The 13,621-nt window shown below is 37.2% G+C and overlaps 1 protein-coding gene across 1 annotated transcript in view; it reads right to left on the bottom strand.

The window, feature by feature from the left end:
• The window catches only part of CENPE (centromere protein E), a 36,937-nt gene extending 23,529 nt beyond the window's left edge, over positions 1-13,408 (bottom strand). The window contains exons 1-17 of the mRNA XM_086464238.1: positions 13,353-13,408; positions 12,949-13,040; positions 12,006-12,095; positions 11,809-11,927; positions 10,608-10,727; positions 9,581-9,662; positions 9,315-9,382; positions 9,168-9,239; positions 7,538-7,589; positions 6,623-6,710; positions 6,303-6,429; positions 5,509-5,628; positions 4,076-4,234; positions 3,569-3,713; positions 2,228-2,322; positions 1,884-1,940; positions 1,636-1,803 (exon numbers count right to left, since the gene is read on the bottom strand). Coding sequence (XP_086320364.1) covers positions 1,636-1,803; positions 1,884-1,940; positions 2,228-2,322; positions 3,569-3,713; positions 4,076-4,234; positions 5,509-5,628; positions 6,303-6,429; positions 6,623-6,710; positions 7,538-7,589; positions 9,168-9,239; positions 9,315-9,382; positions 9,581-9,662; positions 10,608-10,727; positions 11,809-11,927; positions 12,006-12,095; positions 12,949-13,040; positions 13,353-13,408 — 1,710 coding nt within the window. The remainder of the gene's footprint in view (positions 1-1,635; positions 1,804-1,883; positions 1,941-2,227; positions 2,323-3,568; positions 3,714-4,075; positions 4,235-5,508; positions 5,629-6,302; positions 6,430-6,622; positions 6,711-7,537; positions 7,590-9,167; positions 9,240-9,314; positions 9,383-9,580; positions 9,663-10,607; positions 10,728-11,808; positions 11,928-12,005; positions 12,096-12,948; positions 13,041-13,352) is intronic.
• Between the last annotated feature and the right edge of the window lie 213 nt (positions 13,409-13,621).

Raw genomic sequence — 13,621 nt, 5'->3', positions numbered from 1 at the left:
TGACAAGAACGAGCAGGTGCCAAAATTGTGGTACAGCAAGCCATGAACACATTCAGCGGCATCCTCTGAAAGGAGGCACAAGTAGAAGACTAGATAGAAAAGCACTTCTAAAATTGAAGAACCCTTTTCTTTTAGTCTTTGTTAGCAAAGCTTTACAAAAAGCACTCATCTACAAGTACTTCTGCTTTGAAACAAGCACTCTCCTGTGAGTATTTCTATATAGTTAGGAGTATAGCAAGAAGAAAACCCCATCTATAATCTTAAAATCAGAGGATGGTTGAAGATATGGTACAATACTACTGTCAGAAGTCATTTAATGTCATTATTCAGAACAACAGTTTACCTGTCTATATCACCAGTGATTTAAACTGATGGATTTCAACAAAGATATTTAGTGAAGTATATGACTTTTCAGTATTGCTGTAATTAATCTGCTACATGGGTATCAACAAACGCCTACGTTATATGGACTATCTTCAGATACATATCTGAAAACAAGAATCATTCAAAACCAATTCTAAATCGAAACTACTTTAGAACACTGTATCTCTTATTAGATACACAAAAGCTTTGCAGGGAAAACTAACAGGATTTGTTAAGTGTTGGCTGAGAATGAAGTTTGCACAATTAGTCTACTTTAGGGTCTTCTAAAAAGAGTCTTAAACACAAGCTAAATCATAATTTCTTATAGATCCATAAATCTTTGTGGGAAAGACAATGGAAATGAGAGGTGATTTTGTTAAATTGTAACCTGAATCATCAATGCAAAAGGATCTAACTTCAGGTTCAACCTTAGCTGCATGGTCAGGAGATATTCAACAGACTAGCATGTACAAGTAATCAGCAGAGAAGGCATCAGGAAAGAAATGGAATAAAACATCCATGTCAGTATCTCAATTTGTTGGGGTTTTTTTTTGGGTTTGTTTTTTTTTTAGCTGTGACTTATCTCATAGTCTAGCCCTTGGGCAGCTAGAACCTAGTTACAGAACCAGAACATAAAACATTTTGACAAACAAGGTACATCTCCACTAACAGCACAAGGAGGTAAAGAGAACTGAAAGTCAGCATTTCCTATAAGTTATCCAGTAGGTAGGTTTGTCTTTTCTGACTTCCTGGCACAAAATACAATTTTCCACAGACATCACTATTCACACTATTATTTTAAAATATTTTGTGACTAAGTTGAAAAATATGTTAAAAGTTAATGCTCATAGTTTAATGGATTACCAAAAACCAGAGCTATCTTGGATTGTACACCAAGATGTTTTGCACAAGAAATATGTGAAAACGTAAATACATTTTTAGTAGTGTTTTGACGCAGTAAAACAACTGTCTCAGAAGTCTAGAGTGTAATTCAAATCACACATAGATAAAAATAATATATGGGTACATATATACACATACACAAATATGTTTAACCAGACTTCAGTATGTGACTCCACAAAAATTTAAGTCTGAATTTTCCGCTATGTAAATCCAGGTTAAATCCTGGGTTCATTTATTCTGTGGCTGAACATAGCTTATAACACCATCTATTTGTGAACCAACATCCAAGTACATGTACACTGAATAAACTCTAGAAAACACTTGAGCATACAGAATTCTTATCTCTGCATTTATTTCCATGCACCTTACCTCATGATCTTTCTGTGTTTGTTTTTCCAGTGCTTCAAACTCATCCATTTCTATTTTTTCCTTCAGCTTCTCCTTCATTTCATTTATTTCTAATTTCAACTGCTCATTTTCCAATACTAGGTTATTGAAGTTAGCTTGCAGGACATTGACCTCATTTACAGCCATATCCTGAAGAAGCAGCACAAGAACCTTTAGAAGTTGTTGTTGGAATGTCAGTCTTATTTCTAGAAAATACAGAACAGACTTACCTTTTCTAGTGCTAATGCTTCACAGAGTTGCACGGATTCTTCAAAGTCTCTCTGAGTCTAGAAAAAGACCTGCTCTTAGTTAACTGATCTACAAGTTTAGTATTATATTCCTGGTTGCTTGTCTTTTCATGCCCAGTCCTGTTTAAATACCAAAGCTTACTGGATCATTCACCCCAAAACCATAGACTTAGAACCATCCCACAGCTTCAGAGGTGACCAAGAGACTTACTTTCTAACTAGTTGTAATAGTTCTTCAGACAGAGAAGAATATTGTCTTCTACAGAAGAGTGAGAAGCCTATAATGTATATGCACCGTATTAGACAACCAAAATAGATGATGTTACCCAATTCATGTTAGGTCCAGCAGTCCATTCTACACCCGAGTTTTCATCAAGAGCCATCAGACATTGGTTGTCATGTTCAGAATTCTCTAGCATAGCTGAAAAGAAAGCTGTATTAAAAAATAGAGTAGCAGTAGATTTTAAACTGAACATCAAGAATTATTTTCTTATCAAAGGATTTTATCACATTGGAAACAATCATTCAACAGCAAAGATATAGCACACCAAGTAGGACTTCTGAATCTTGTGATTTTCTCTTATGAAAGGGAACAACACTGAAGGCCAGTTCCTATACTTGTGCGAACCACCTTATCACAAGTTAATAAATACTAAACAAATCCAGAATATATACTTAACTATAGACTAGGAAAAGTGTTTACGTTCCAAGAGAGGAACCACTTAACAGTGCCTTGCAAGATTTAAAGAAAAAAGCACCACCCCCCCATACAGAAAAAAAAAACAAAACCAAAATCCACACACAAGCAAAAAAGCTTGACAGAAGGATAGGTTAAATAAAGCTATAAGGAGATGCAATTCAGCAACAACTGTTCTCTTGTCTTCAGTTCAACTTTCTTTATCCCTCGCTCCTCTAGTAAGTCCTTGAATTTCTCTGTATCTCAATCTGATCTTTGAGTAACACCTTTCTGTTCTTGTTTAGGAATTTCACACACGTCCCTTCCGGTGGAGAGAACATGGTCTGGATGGATAGTCTGTGTTAAGAATAACTTTGGGTACTTTATACAAGAGAATGGGGGGTTGGAGTAGGCTGGATTGCAGAAGTATTTTTAGACTGTGCCTTTTACCTCAACAGCTCTTACCTTTGGTTTTAACAAACTAAAAGCTCAATATCCAGAAGAGGGGAGAAAACCCCCAAAATAATTCCATGGAAAAGTGTGCACAGGGACATTTGGTGGTTTTTTGCCTTTTTTTGTGTGATATCAGAGAGTAAACTTTTTCCCTTTGGGAAACTAAGTAATGCTTGCAAAGTTATCCAACAGCAATTTGCTACACGTTATTTCTCCTGGGATAGTAAGACTCATGCTCCCACTTTTTAAATAAGATGAACCTTACTTCCAGCGCAAGAACTACCACTATTATTGTGCTAAAACCACTTCCCTTCCAGGCAGCATGCCTTGCTGGCAGACAAATGTAATTTCCTTATGGGCCACAGGTAACCCTTTCAAAACTAGGTTCATGGAATATAGTTGAGTAGTATAATGCCAACTAAATGTAGCTTTTGTATTTAAAAAGCAAGTTAATTTTCTTTTTAACATAGATTTATTGAAAAGGGACTATTTTTTATTTCAAAGCAGAGTTTCCTTATTTTTTCCTGAAGATACTTACAGTCCTCCATGTCTGGTAGTGCTGACAGGGACATCTTCATTTTTTTTGTTTCAGTCAGCCTTGGGTTTTCAAAGTCTTCAAAATAGCTTACATTCGCCTGGTTTATTTTACCAGGAGCCCAAGTAACTCTTCTTCTTCTCTTGGTCTTTAAAAAAGTATTTACAGAAAAAGTAATACAAACAAAGCACTGAGAGTAGATGTCGAATTAGGTTAGTTCTGTAACAGTACCAGCAGCTAACTAGACAGTGTTTTGCAGGTTCTTCAAAATTAAACTATGGCATAAGAATTTGAAAGCAAAAGTCTCTGCAGTTTGTTCACTGCAAGGCGACATTGAATTGGTACTCACTCAGAAGTTATTTTAAAAGTTACCCCTTTAAAAAGAAGAAAAGTTACATGAAAACTGCCTATCAAACTTACTCTTCATTGTCAATATGATCCTATGTATTTAATATTACCTTTTGCAAAGTATTTCAGAGTTAACAAATAAGATCTAGAACAGGTGCTTACTTTAGCATTCTGTTTTGAGGAAAAGGAGGCAGATGTCACCAGCATCTCCGTTAAGTTTCGTATTCTATCTTCCTGTACTTTTTGAAGAGAATTTTTTTCCTCCAACAGCTGGGCCAACTGGTCTTTTTCCATTGCATGAATTTGTGTCTTTGAAGACACCTTCCATAAAAAGAGTATTAATCAAACTGACATTTTAAGAGCACAAATTACTCCTACAGAATTACATAATTACTAATATTTAAAACCAACTACACATATATTCTTTTAAGTCTGGAAAAGATGTCTTTAATTTTCAACAATGACACTGACAAATTTAGTCTACAGTGTACCTGTAAACATAGTATTTAAACGGGTCAAAAATCCCTAAAACAATACAACCTCAGATTTTTCTGGGGACAAAAAAGGCATTCTTTCAAGTGTAACAGTTTAAGATGCCCTACCCATGGTGCCAGAAGCCTGAAACTCTGAGAACTACAATTCAATTGTCAAATAACAGCAAGCTACTCTTAAAATTCAAAGGACTCAGAATTTATTCTGTTGTAAAGCTGGGGTTTTTCGACAATTATCACAAGCTTACAATACTTTAGAGTAATTTAAAGTTCACATGGGATTTTCCAACAAACTCTTCTGAACTGAATTAAGTACTTTCTTTACTACTTACTGTCTCAGAAGACAGCAAACACTTCTAGGTGCAGCTTTATATTGCAAATTAATTCTTTTTAAAGTTAAGAGGTCAGTTATTTTTTCCTAAAATTTTCCCTGTGACAACTTTTTTTATTTAGGGAAAAAAAAGTATGTTTTGCTGATTTGATTCACCAAAACAGTATGTTCAGAATTGTGATTTTCCTGTGCTTTATCTTTTATGATCTGTGCTCTAACAAGACCTGCAAGATTGCTCCACAACTCCATGCATTTTTAGAGAAAGATGAACACCTGAGAGACTACAGTTTGGTTGGAAGTTACTACATTTCATTTTTGAAACTTATCTTCTGCCTATACGTGACATAAGTTTTGCCAGTGATCTTACACAGTTGTAAGTTCTTGCAACTGAAGCTAAAGTTAAATATCAGGAAGGGGGAAAAATACGAACTAAGTTGGAATGTTTAACTGACATTCAATAACTTCTTATATTGCAATTAATTATTCCAATATTACAGTGTGCTATAAGGCATGACAGATTTCTGTTTCTTGTATATGTTATATACAGAAAGAAAGGAATTCAGTTAGCTGATCTCATTCAGTGTTAGCTTTCACACAGATATATTGACTGTCATTGGTCGTTCTAAATTTCACATCATCATTTCTATTGAGAGAATAGATATCACTTTAAACAGTTTACCTATCCTTCCAAATTTAACCAGTTTTGGTTTAAAACTTTTCCAAATAGCTATCAGTACTAAGGATAGATTAATTTTAATAAGTTTGTTACATACTTCCTCCAGCTGCTTTTTCAAATCCAGAATTTCTTTGCGATATCTCTTCAGCAGGGCATCATCATCGAGTACTTCATTGACTTTCGGAGTATTCTTCATTCTTTTGGCTGTATTGGCAAACTGGAAGAACATTTTCTCATGGACAATAGTTAGAGAACAACTATCAAAAGACATTCCATCTCATATTTCCCAACAGAATTAAAGGGACAGTTTATTAAATAGCAACTTATAAAAGACAAATATCTACATTTACTTATTTTTCATGTATTCTAAGCTTTGAAAATGTAAGTTTTCTTTCTTGGATATTAATAACTAAAAAGTAAAGCCTAACATTTAAGCAAAAATATACTGGGTTATTTTTCATTTAATAAAAAGCTCAAAAGACAAGCAAAAAGGAAGACAATCATACCTAAAAAATTACAGTTCATGAATAGTTCAATTACCCTGCTTTCCTGTAGGGCCTGTCTTAACATCTTATGCTAGGAAAGACTTGTAATTCTAACTGTGTTTGAAAAAGGCAAATGAGAACACATGAGGTTATCTCCTGCCTGCAAGTTGAGAGAAGGAGCTTTGTTCCAACTGCCAGAAAGCTCTAGTTAGACAGCCTAGTACAAGATAATGACTGGGAAAAGATGCTGTGCACAAAACAAATATTTCAAGATCCAAGTCCACAGAGGACCTTTAGAAAATTCAAGTGACTACAGATCCAGCAGATTATGTGTTCTACCTCTCCAACCCATCTACAATGAAACCTTGAGTCAGAATGATGCTTGAAAACAGGTGAGAAGTTTTACCTGAAGAGTACTGAGAGTTTCATCAAAAGAAACAGGAGTAACTGTACAAATAATAACTGTCTTCGCATTTCCTCCAAGTGAATTTTGCAGAATTCGAGTCAGTTTGCTGTCTCTGTAATTTATGAAGCTGATGGAAAAAAAGGGGGGTGAAGAAAGAATTCATGTCTTTGTATAGAAAAAACACAGTAAATACCTTTTCTACAGGTAACAAGTTATTTGAAATAGTTACCTGCATAAAATAGGGTTATACATAAAGCATTGAAATTTCTTTTTTTATTAGGAAGTTATCTTAAAACGAGTATACGAACACAAGTCCTTACCCAGAAGGGTCATCACAAAGTTTTTTGATAACTTGACCCAGAATGAACAAGCTCCGGTTTATATTGCAGCCTTCTTTCAGTCGGACACCTAGGTACCACATAGTAATTTTATTTTTTTTTTTGAAAAATTTAAAACATTAAGATACATTGTCAACCTGTTAAGCTTGTGTGTGATATTATCATCAGAGGGATAATCCAGGAGTTAAATCTCAAGTGCCACAATACACTATGACCCATCAGCAGCCAGTATCAAATCCTTTATAATAGCCAAAACACATCAAAATAGGATAGTAATCTATCACAAATAAACATTAATAATCTTTACAGTGTAAGTAGGTGGGGCCATAAGAACTTTAATTTTGCTTCCCGTTTAAATTTTGCAAATGCCCATATTTACATGTGTAAGTATAACAAACCAACCTTAGATACAACTTTTGAATTAATTATTCCCTGTGAGAGAGAATATTAACTTGTGTTCTTCTCTGATCACTTTTTTTAATGCTAAAGGCATTTTTGTGCAGCTTCATGCTGTCATTGTTAACAACCAAGCTTCCTCTTAGCTAAAGAGTGAGCCACCTATTCACTCTTCACCTTTACATATGAGTCCCTACAAGATCCTAATGATTTCTTTACTACAGGTGAATCTTTACTGATTCATCTCTGTCCTATTAGTTCAGCACATGACTGTTACTGGACCTGCTATTCAAAAAAAAGCCATATTACTGCCTAATTTTTTTGCACTTTACAGCATTTTCAGTATTTTTCACAGGTAGATCCCCTACCAAGGTGAAAAAAGATTTATAAACAATAAGTAACACAATAGCACATAGATCAAATAATTTCCTTTCTACTGTAGTGTCTCCCAAGGGTTAATTAACAGAATAGGTCATCAGGAGAGCATCACTTAACACCCACCTTCAGATCCTGTTTGACTAGCTCTTTCACTGCCCGCCAGGTCTACCAAGTTCTGCAAATTCATTAAATATTACACAGGTTAGTTCTGAGGCAACTGAATTTTAGATCCTCTTAAATCTCTGCTAAGAATTTCATAAACTAAAGTTACACTTCGAAAAAAAGCAAGAGGTCTGTCATTATTGGAAGCAATCCATAGCTATGACACATGTACCAACAATACTTTCAAGGTACATAAGGACATAAAGTAGGTTTATATAAACTCTACTATACCACCCTGGTCAGTATTTCAAACTTGTAGTGCAATTCCCCCTACCCTCAGTAACAAAACTATAAACACAGTTTCTCAATACAGAAGCGTTAACTACAGACTCAGGCTGTAGGAAGCTTCACAGAATCACAGATAGTCTGGTCTAATCTTTCATGGGAAAGAGAGCCTACATGAGATTAGCTAGCACCCTGTCCCACATCAGCTGTATGTGTCTCCTTGCTTGTCATTGTGGGGATAAGGAAATGAAAATAAATACCAAAGGAAAAGGCTCACTATGTGGTTCAAACTCAACTAGAACTTCATAGCATCCCATAATGATTTGCCTGAGGAAGTAGCCCTCACTTTAATTGCTTTCCGTTTCAGAAGAATAAAATCCTGTACTAATTCTGCCAAGCAGCAACAGATCAAGAAGGCCAGAAAACCCCTCTCCCTGCTCTGTTAGTAGAGGTTACTATAAAGTCAGTTGGAACAAAGACAGGGTAGAAGGTAGTGTAGGAAAAGCAGATCCCCTAAGCTATGGTGAGAAAAAGAGTGGGCAGTAGTTTGCTCAGATACTGCATGAGGAGTGTTTACATTCAGATCCCAGAGCTTTTTCACATGAAGCCAGAACAGAAAGCTTGTTCCAAAATGCATGTGATTGCCATAATGCTATTCCCAACTCTTCTTCAGAGTGCTCAAAGCAGATTTTAGCAAGCTCTAATGCTTTCACATTGGTTTCATTCCTCCAGCTGATCTGGATTAATTTCTGAGCATCAGGGAAAGGCTGGATAGAGAAGGCTTCAGAAAGCAAAACACTCCCCTAGAGATCAGTAGTGTATTCCCCCCAGCTTAGGATATTTCATACACTAGTAATGCATCCAACAGATGCCAAGTGGGGTTACTTTTGAAAAAAATGAATCTTCTGGCCATTGCAGCTGTAGGCCACATGTTCTTTTGACAACAACTAAATGTGAGGGTAAGAGAAACCTTTTATCCACTTCACAGGTTATTTCACTGGGCTTGTCAGTGGCCAGGAACAATTGTAGGGGAAGCTGTGTTTAAGGAAATGCACGAGTACTGACAATAGCCCCTCTGCTCCTGGGAGGGGCATAACATTCCCCAGTCCAGCATGAATTTTCTAGGAACTACTCCCACATTGGAATACCCTTCAGTGGGAAGATAGCCTCTAGATAACACCCCAGGAACCTCCCTCTATACAGATGATCAGAAACATGATTTCTGTTTAAGAAACATCTGCTAGACATTAGCAACAAAGCATGCTTGTAACATCATTACAAGTAACATTATTCTCTCAAACGAGCAGTAACAGTAAATTCTCTACTTAAATGCCTTAACTTAGTAACTTCTTGGAGTACAGCTTACCAAGTGGGATACCATCACTGCTCCATCACAGTTTGCATTTGCAGGGTCACTTCGTTCTCTACTTTCAATGATCTGGAAGAGATTGCAATGAAGTTTTTGTCACTTTGACAACAATAAAAACCCTCCTAAAAATGAAAAAGTTTTTACCATTCTGAAGATAGTGTGAGAGCGGCTGCTGTGTTCATTCATTTTTGTTTCTCCATAATGGCGATTTTCTGTCAAAAAGCAATATTGGAATACTTTTGGTTATATTCCGATAAACTGGATAAAACAGACAAAAAGCACAATTTTTAAACTATCTGAAAAACATCGATTTCTGAATATGATCTCAAAGAGATACCCCATGATTCTAGATATACCCAATTCATCAATGCTTTTCTAAGATACCAGCTGACATTGGGTAAACAACTTACTTTCTCCTTTTCTGATCCATTCCATAACTTGTTCTGGGGCAACCACCACCTCTTCAATCAGATCTTCTACATAAGTATTCCTCTTAAGAACAAAACCAGTAATAAAATTTACTGAATTCTGAAACTCACTTCAATATATTAAGTTAACATTACCAACAATTATTATGGTATTTATTCCAGTTTGCTTCCTTCTTAAAAAGGAAGCAACATCAGTCTTTTTTCTCTGAACACATGTGATGGGGAAAGTTTAAACTTTTATCAGAACTGTAGCCTAAAAGCACAAAAATTAAACAGAGATTTGGAAAGTTTCCTAAAAATAAAACTGGTAAGTGAAATATCCTTCTGGACATTTTCTGAGGGAATCCAGGAGTATAATTCTCAGTAAATGTTACAAGTTCATAATCATACAACTGATAAGCCTCCCTTTTTCCCCCAAGTTCCAAAAGCATTGAGAGTTTAGAGCATCAAAAGGAAAATAACAAAACAACCAAACCACCAAACAACAAACTACCATTTTTCATTATTTTCTACAAAACTTAAAGAAACTGAAGATGACATTAACATAGATTTCTTTTCCCCTTGTGATCATCTTACTGAATAGTTCTAGTCTGATGGTTATTCTATGATTACAATAGAAGTGTATCTAGGATGAAGATAGTATTAAATTAACCCTATGTATCTGTTGAAGACTAACACATTGAGCTAGAAGCTTAATATCATGTCAGTGTAGGTTTTACTAGCTAAACAACTCCCAAGTATTCACTGTCAAAGTTAAATAAAATATAATTCCTGGAAAACCTTAAGAGGTTAAGTCTACTTTTACAAACATCTATAAAGGTAAACCAGCATCAGCAAGCCCAACTTCACTGTTGTTATTCTACTACATCAAGTGTCCTTCTGCTAATTCTGAAGATAATGATTACACAATTTGACACGAAACAGTTTAACTAGATGTCTCTGAAGGCTTTTTTAACTACTACTTTACTTCAAGCAAATACAATACTTACACTACATAACATCCACTTACATTAACATCCTCACGAATTCCCAGAGGCTTCTTTTTCCTGATATCACAGAGCAAGTCTGTAATGGTTTCATTGTAGATTTCCATGTAAGAAACCCTTAGCAAGAATTCTCTATCCGGAATCTAAGGTTCAAAGAAAAAAAAAAGGAAAAAAGAAAAAATAACAGACTAACCAATGAACACATGTTAATCTAAGTATTCTTAACTCAAAGGTATATGTTTGGGTATTGTTCCACAGATTTCTTTCCCCCCCATCCTCTTCGCACATTAGCATCTACAAATATAGAATAAATTTTCTTCTATCCTACTTCTTTCCAGTTGCATTAATGGTGTATCATTTTTCACAGGTTATAAAAGATAAGTGCCCTACAGAAGCGAGACAGTAGTTCTCCCACTTCAATGTCATTTCCATATTCCATTTCCTCCTGCTTAGGCTTTCTTCCCTGTGTACCTAGTCTTCTGTCTTTGCTTGCTTAGACTTACTTTGCCACTCATCCTTCTTCCCTGGCCTCCCTGGTAGAGAATACTGGGGTGAGGAAAGGCTGCACAATGGACTCAAGGACTACAGCACCACGGAAAGTTTTCTTCACTTTAGTTGGTTTTATAGACCCCCTAAGGTACTCTGCACCTCCTCAAAGGAGCAGTGACCATTTCACAGAACTGGTAACAGTTACCTGAAATCCTCAAAGCAGAAGCAAGTGCTCTGCAGATGATGTTTTGGAAATCACTGCTTTAACTTACACCTCCTTACTTCCTATTAGCATTGAGCAATTAGGCTATGATTCTTTCAAAAGCCTGAAACAAGTAAGTTTCTTGTCATATTCTTCCAACTAAAAAGTCTTTTAATACTGTTAATTTTTTTAAGTTTTAAAATAGCAGAACAAACATAAAGCTTCACATTAGTTTAGCTACCATATTAATGAGTGAGCATCTATTTATACTTGTGATCAAGCTTTATTATATTTGCAAGTTTAACAACCCCCTTCAGTTTTGTTCCGATCCGATTCCAACTAACAGATTCCCATTATATTTTTTTAAACCACTCATCTCTGCAAGGCTAGCAAAGCAACTGCATGGTCCAATGCAACAGAAGATCCAATATAAATTTCCTTCATAAGCTCCTTGATACTAAAATTAACTTTTATGTAACAACCACAAATATTAATAGTCCTTTCGGTTGCTTCAATTTAGTGAAATTGCTCACCTCACAAATAATTTTGAAAACATGTTGAATTGCCTTCGGGATAATGCCCACAGAATCTTCATTTCCCATCATTGTATATGTCTTCCCTGAAGCAGTCTGTCCATAAGCAAAAATTGTGCCTACAAAGATGGTTAAATTTTACTAATTACTTATGAAATACATTACAAACAGGATTTAAACACAGTTTTAAAACTTACCATTATAACCTTGCACAGCTGACTGTATAATCGGAACAGCTACACCTTCATATAACTGCTGAGTGTTGTCATTTGAGTGAAAGACACGATCTTAAAAAAAAAATTAACACATGAATCCATTGTATTGCAAGTCAAAAACAAGCTGCCATCTTACTCAATATTGCCGATTTCAAATCCAATAAATGGGCATGAGATTGTCCATAGGATAATTCAAACATAAAATGTAATTGTGACACTAGTAATGCAGGCCTTTTTTAAAAAAAGGAATATTAAACCCAGAACAAAGAAAGATACAATCAACAGACAAGCCAAAAAAATAAGAATAATCAGCACAGTTAAGTAGTCATCCCATTCAATCCCAAAACCAGTTATGGGCAGTTTATCTATGAAGACTGGAAGCCTGGTAAGACAGGCTATTTGTTAAACTCCTAGTTTAGAGCCTGCTTTCATTAAAACTATAATTTGAGAAGTCTGTGTAGTGGCTACATTCATACTAACAAGTAGAGTGGATCAGTAGGAAGAGCCTGAAAGGCAGGTAGTTATGAAGACCCAACAGCCACATTAGGCACTTTTCCATTTTGGGTTTTGTTCCCCCACCCTCTTGTCCCTAAGTGCTCTAGACTAGCCATAGTCTAGTCCATTTGTAACTGGACTTCATGAGAAGAATTCAGCTCATGTGTTCCAAAGCCACTCTACAGCACAAGCCAGAACAGCGAAAGCAATGTCCATCAGGAAGCTGACTTCAGAAGCACGTTCCTGGTATGGACTAAAACAGAAATCCTGCATGTCCCAAGGGCTCTCCTTCAAAATTATGAAGATGGAAAAAGTGTTCAGGGACGTTGCAAAGAGCTAAGATCATTAATGTTAGCTGACACTGTACTACGTGACCGTAACAAAGGTCCATGTAAGCATCAAAATAAAATAATTGCTTTCATATTCTTACCATAACTGAATACTTTTGTACCATTCACTTCAGAAATAGTATTATTTTCACTTTTCCAGTGGAGTGACACTTTATCTTCGAGAGCATTTTCTCTGAAAGAGGTATTCTGTTAACCTCAGTAGGGCAGCACTCTGCTCCTACGACGCGGGCCCACCCCCTTACCACAAGCCTCTCTCCCCCAGGCCCTCGCCAGCCCCCTTTGTTCCGGCTCCCACCTCCCTCCACGGGGAGGGACGCCGCATTTACGCCCCCGCCTCCCCCCTCCGCAGGGCAGTGGCGGCGCTCCCGGGGGCCTAGCTGAAGGTGCGGGGGGCCCAGCAACACCCAGGGCAGCTGAGGGACCCCGAGGCCGCGGGCAGCACTGCGGCCTCCCCTCGGGCCCTCCCGCCGGGACGGAGCCTCACCGGGCGATAAGCGGCCGTACACGCACGCAAACCGTCACGGCCCCCTCGTCCGCCATCCCCGCAGCCGTCGGGCAGCCGCTGGCTCCTTCAGCGCCCGTCCGCACGCACCCAGGCGAGCAACGAAGCAGCCCAACTGCCGCCGGAGTTTGAACTTCTCGAGACCGCTTCCTATTGGCCCGCGCAGGGCAGACGCTACGGCGGAGCGTACCACTCGCCAGCGGCTGAGGGGGGGAGGGGAGGGTCAGCCTAGCGAGGGATAGACGGCTGAA

The sequence above is a fragment of the Leptosomus discolor genome, chromosome 4 (assembly GCF_034619465.1).
Source record: "Leptosomus discolor isolate bLepDis1 chromosome 4, bLepDis1.hap2, whole genome shotgun sequence".
Taxonomy (NCBI): Eukaryota; Metazoa; Chordata; class Aves; order Leptosomiformes; family Leptosomidae; genus Leptosomus; species Leptosomus discolor.
Note: the sequence above shows the minus strand (reverse complement) of the source record. Positions and strands in the feature narration are given on the sequence as shown.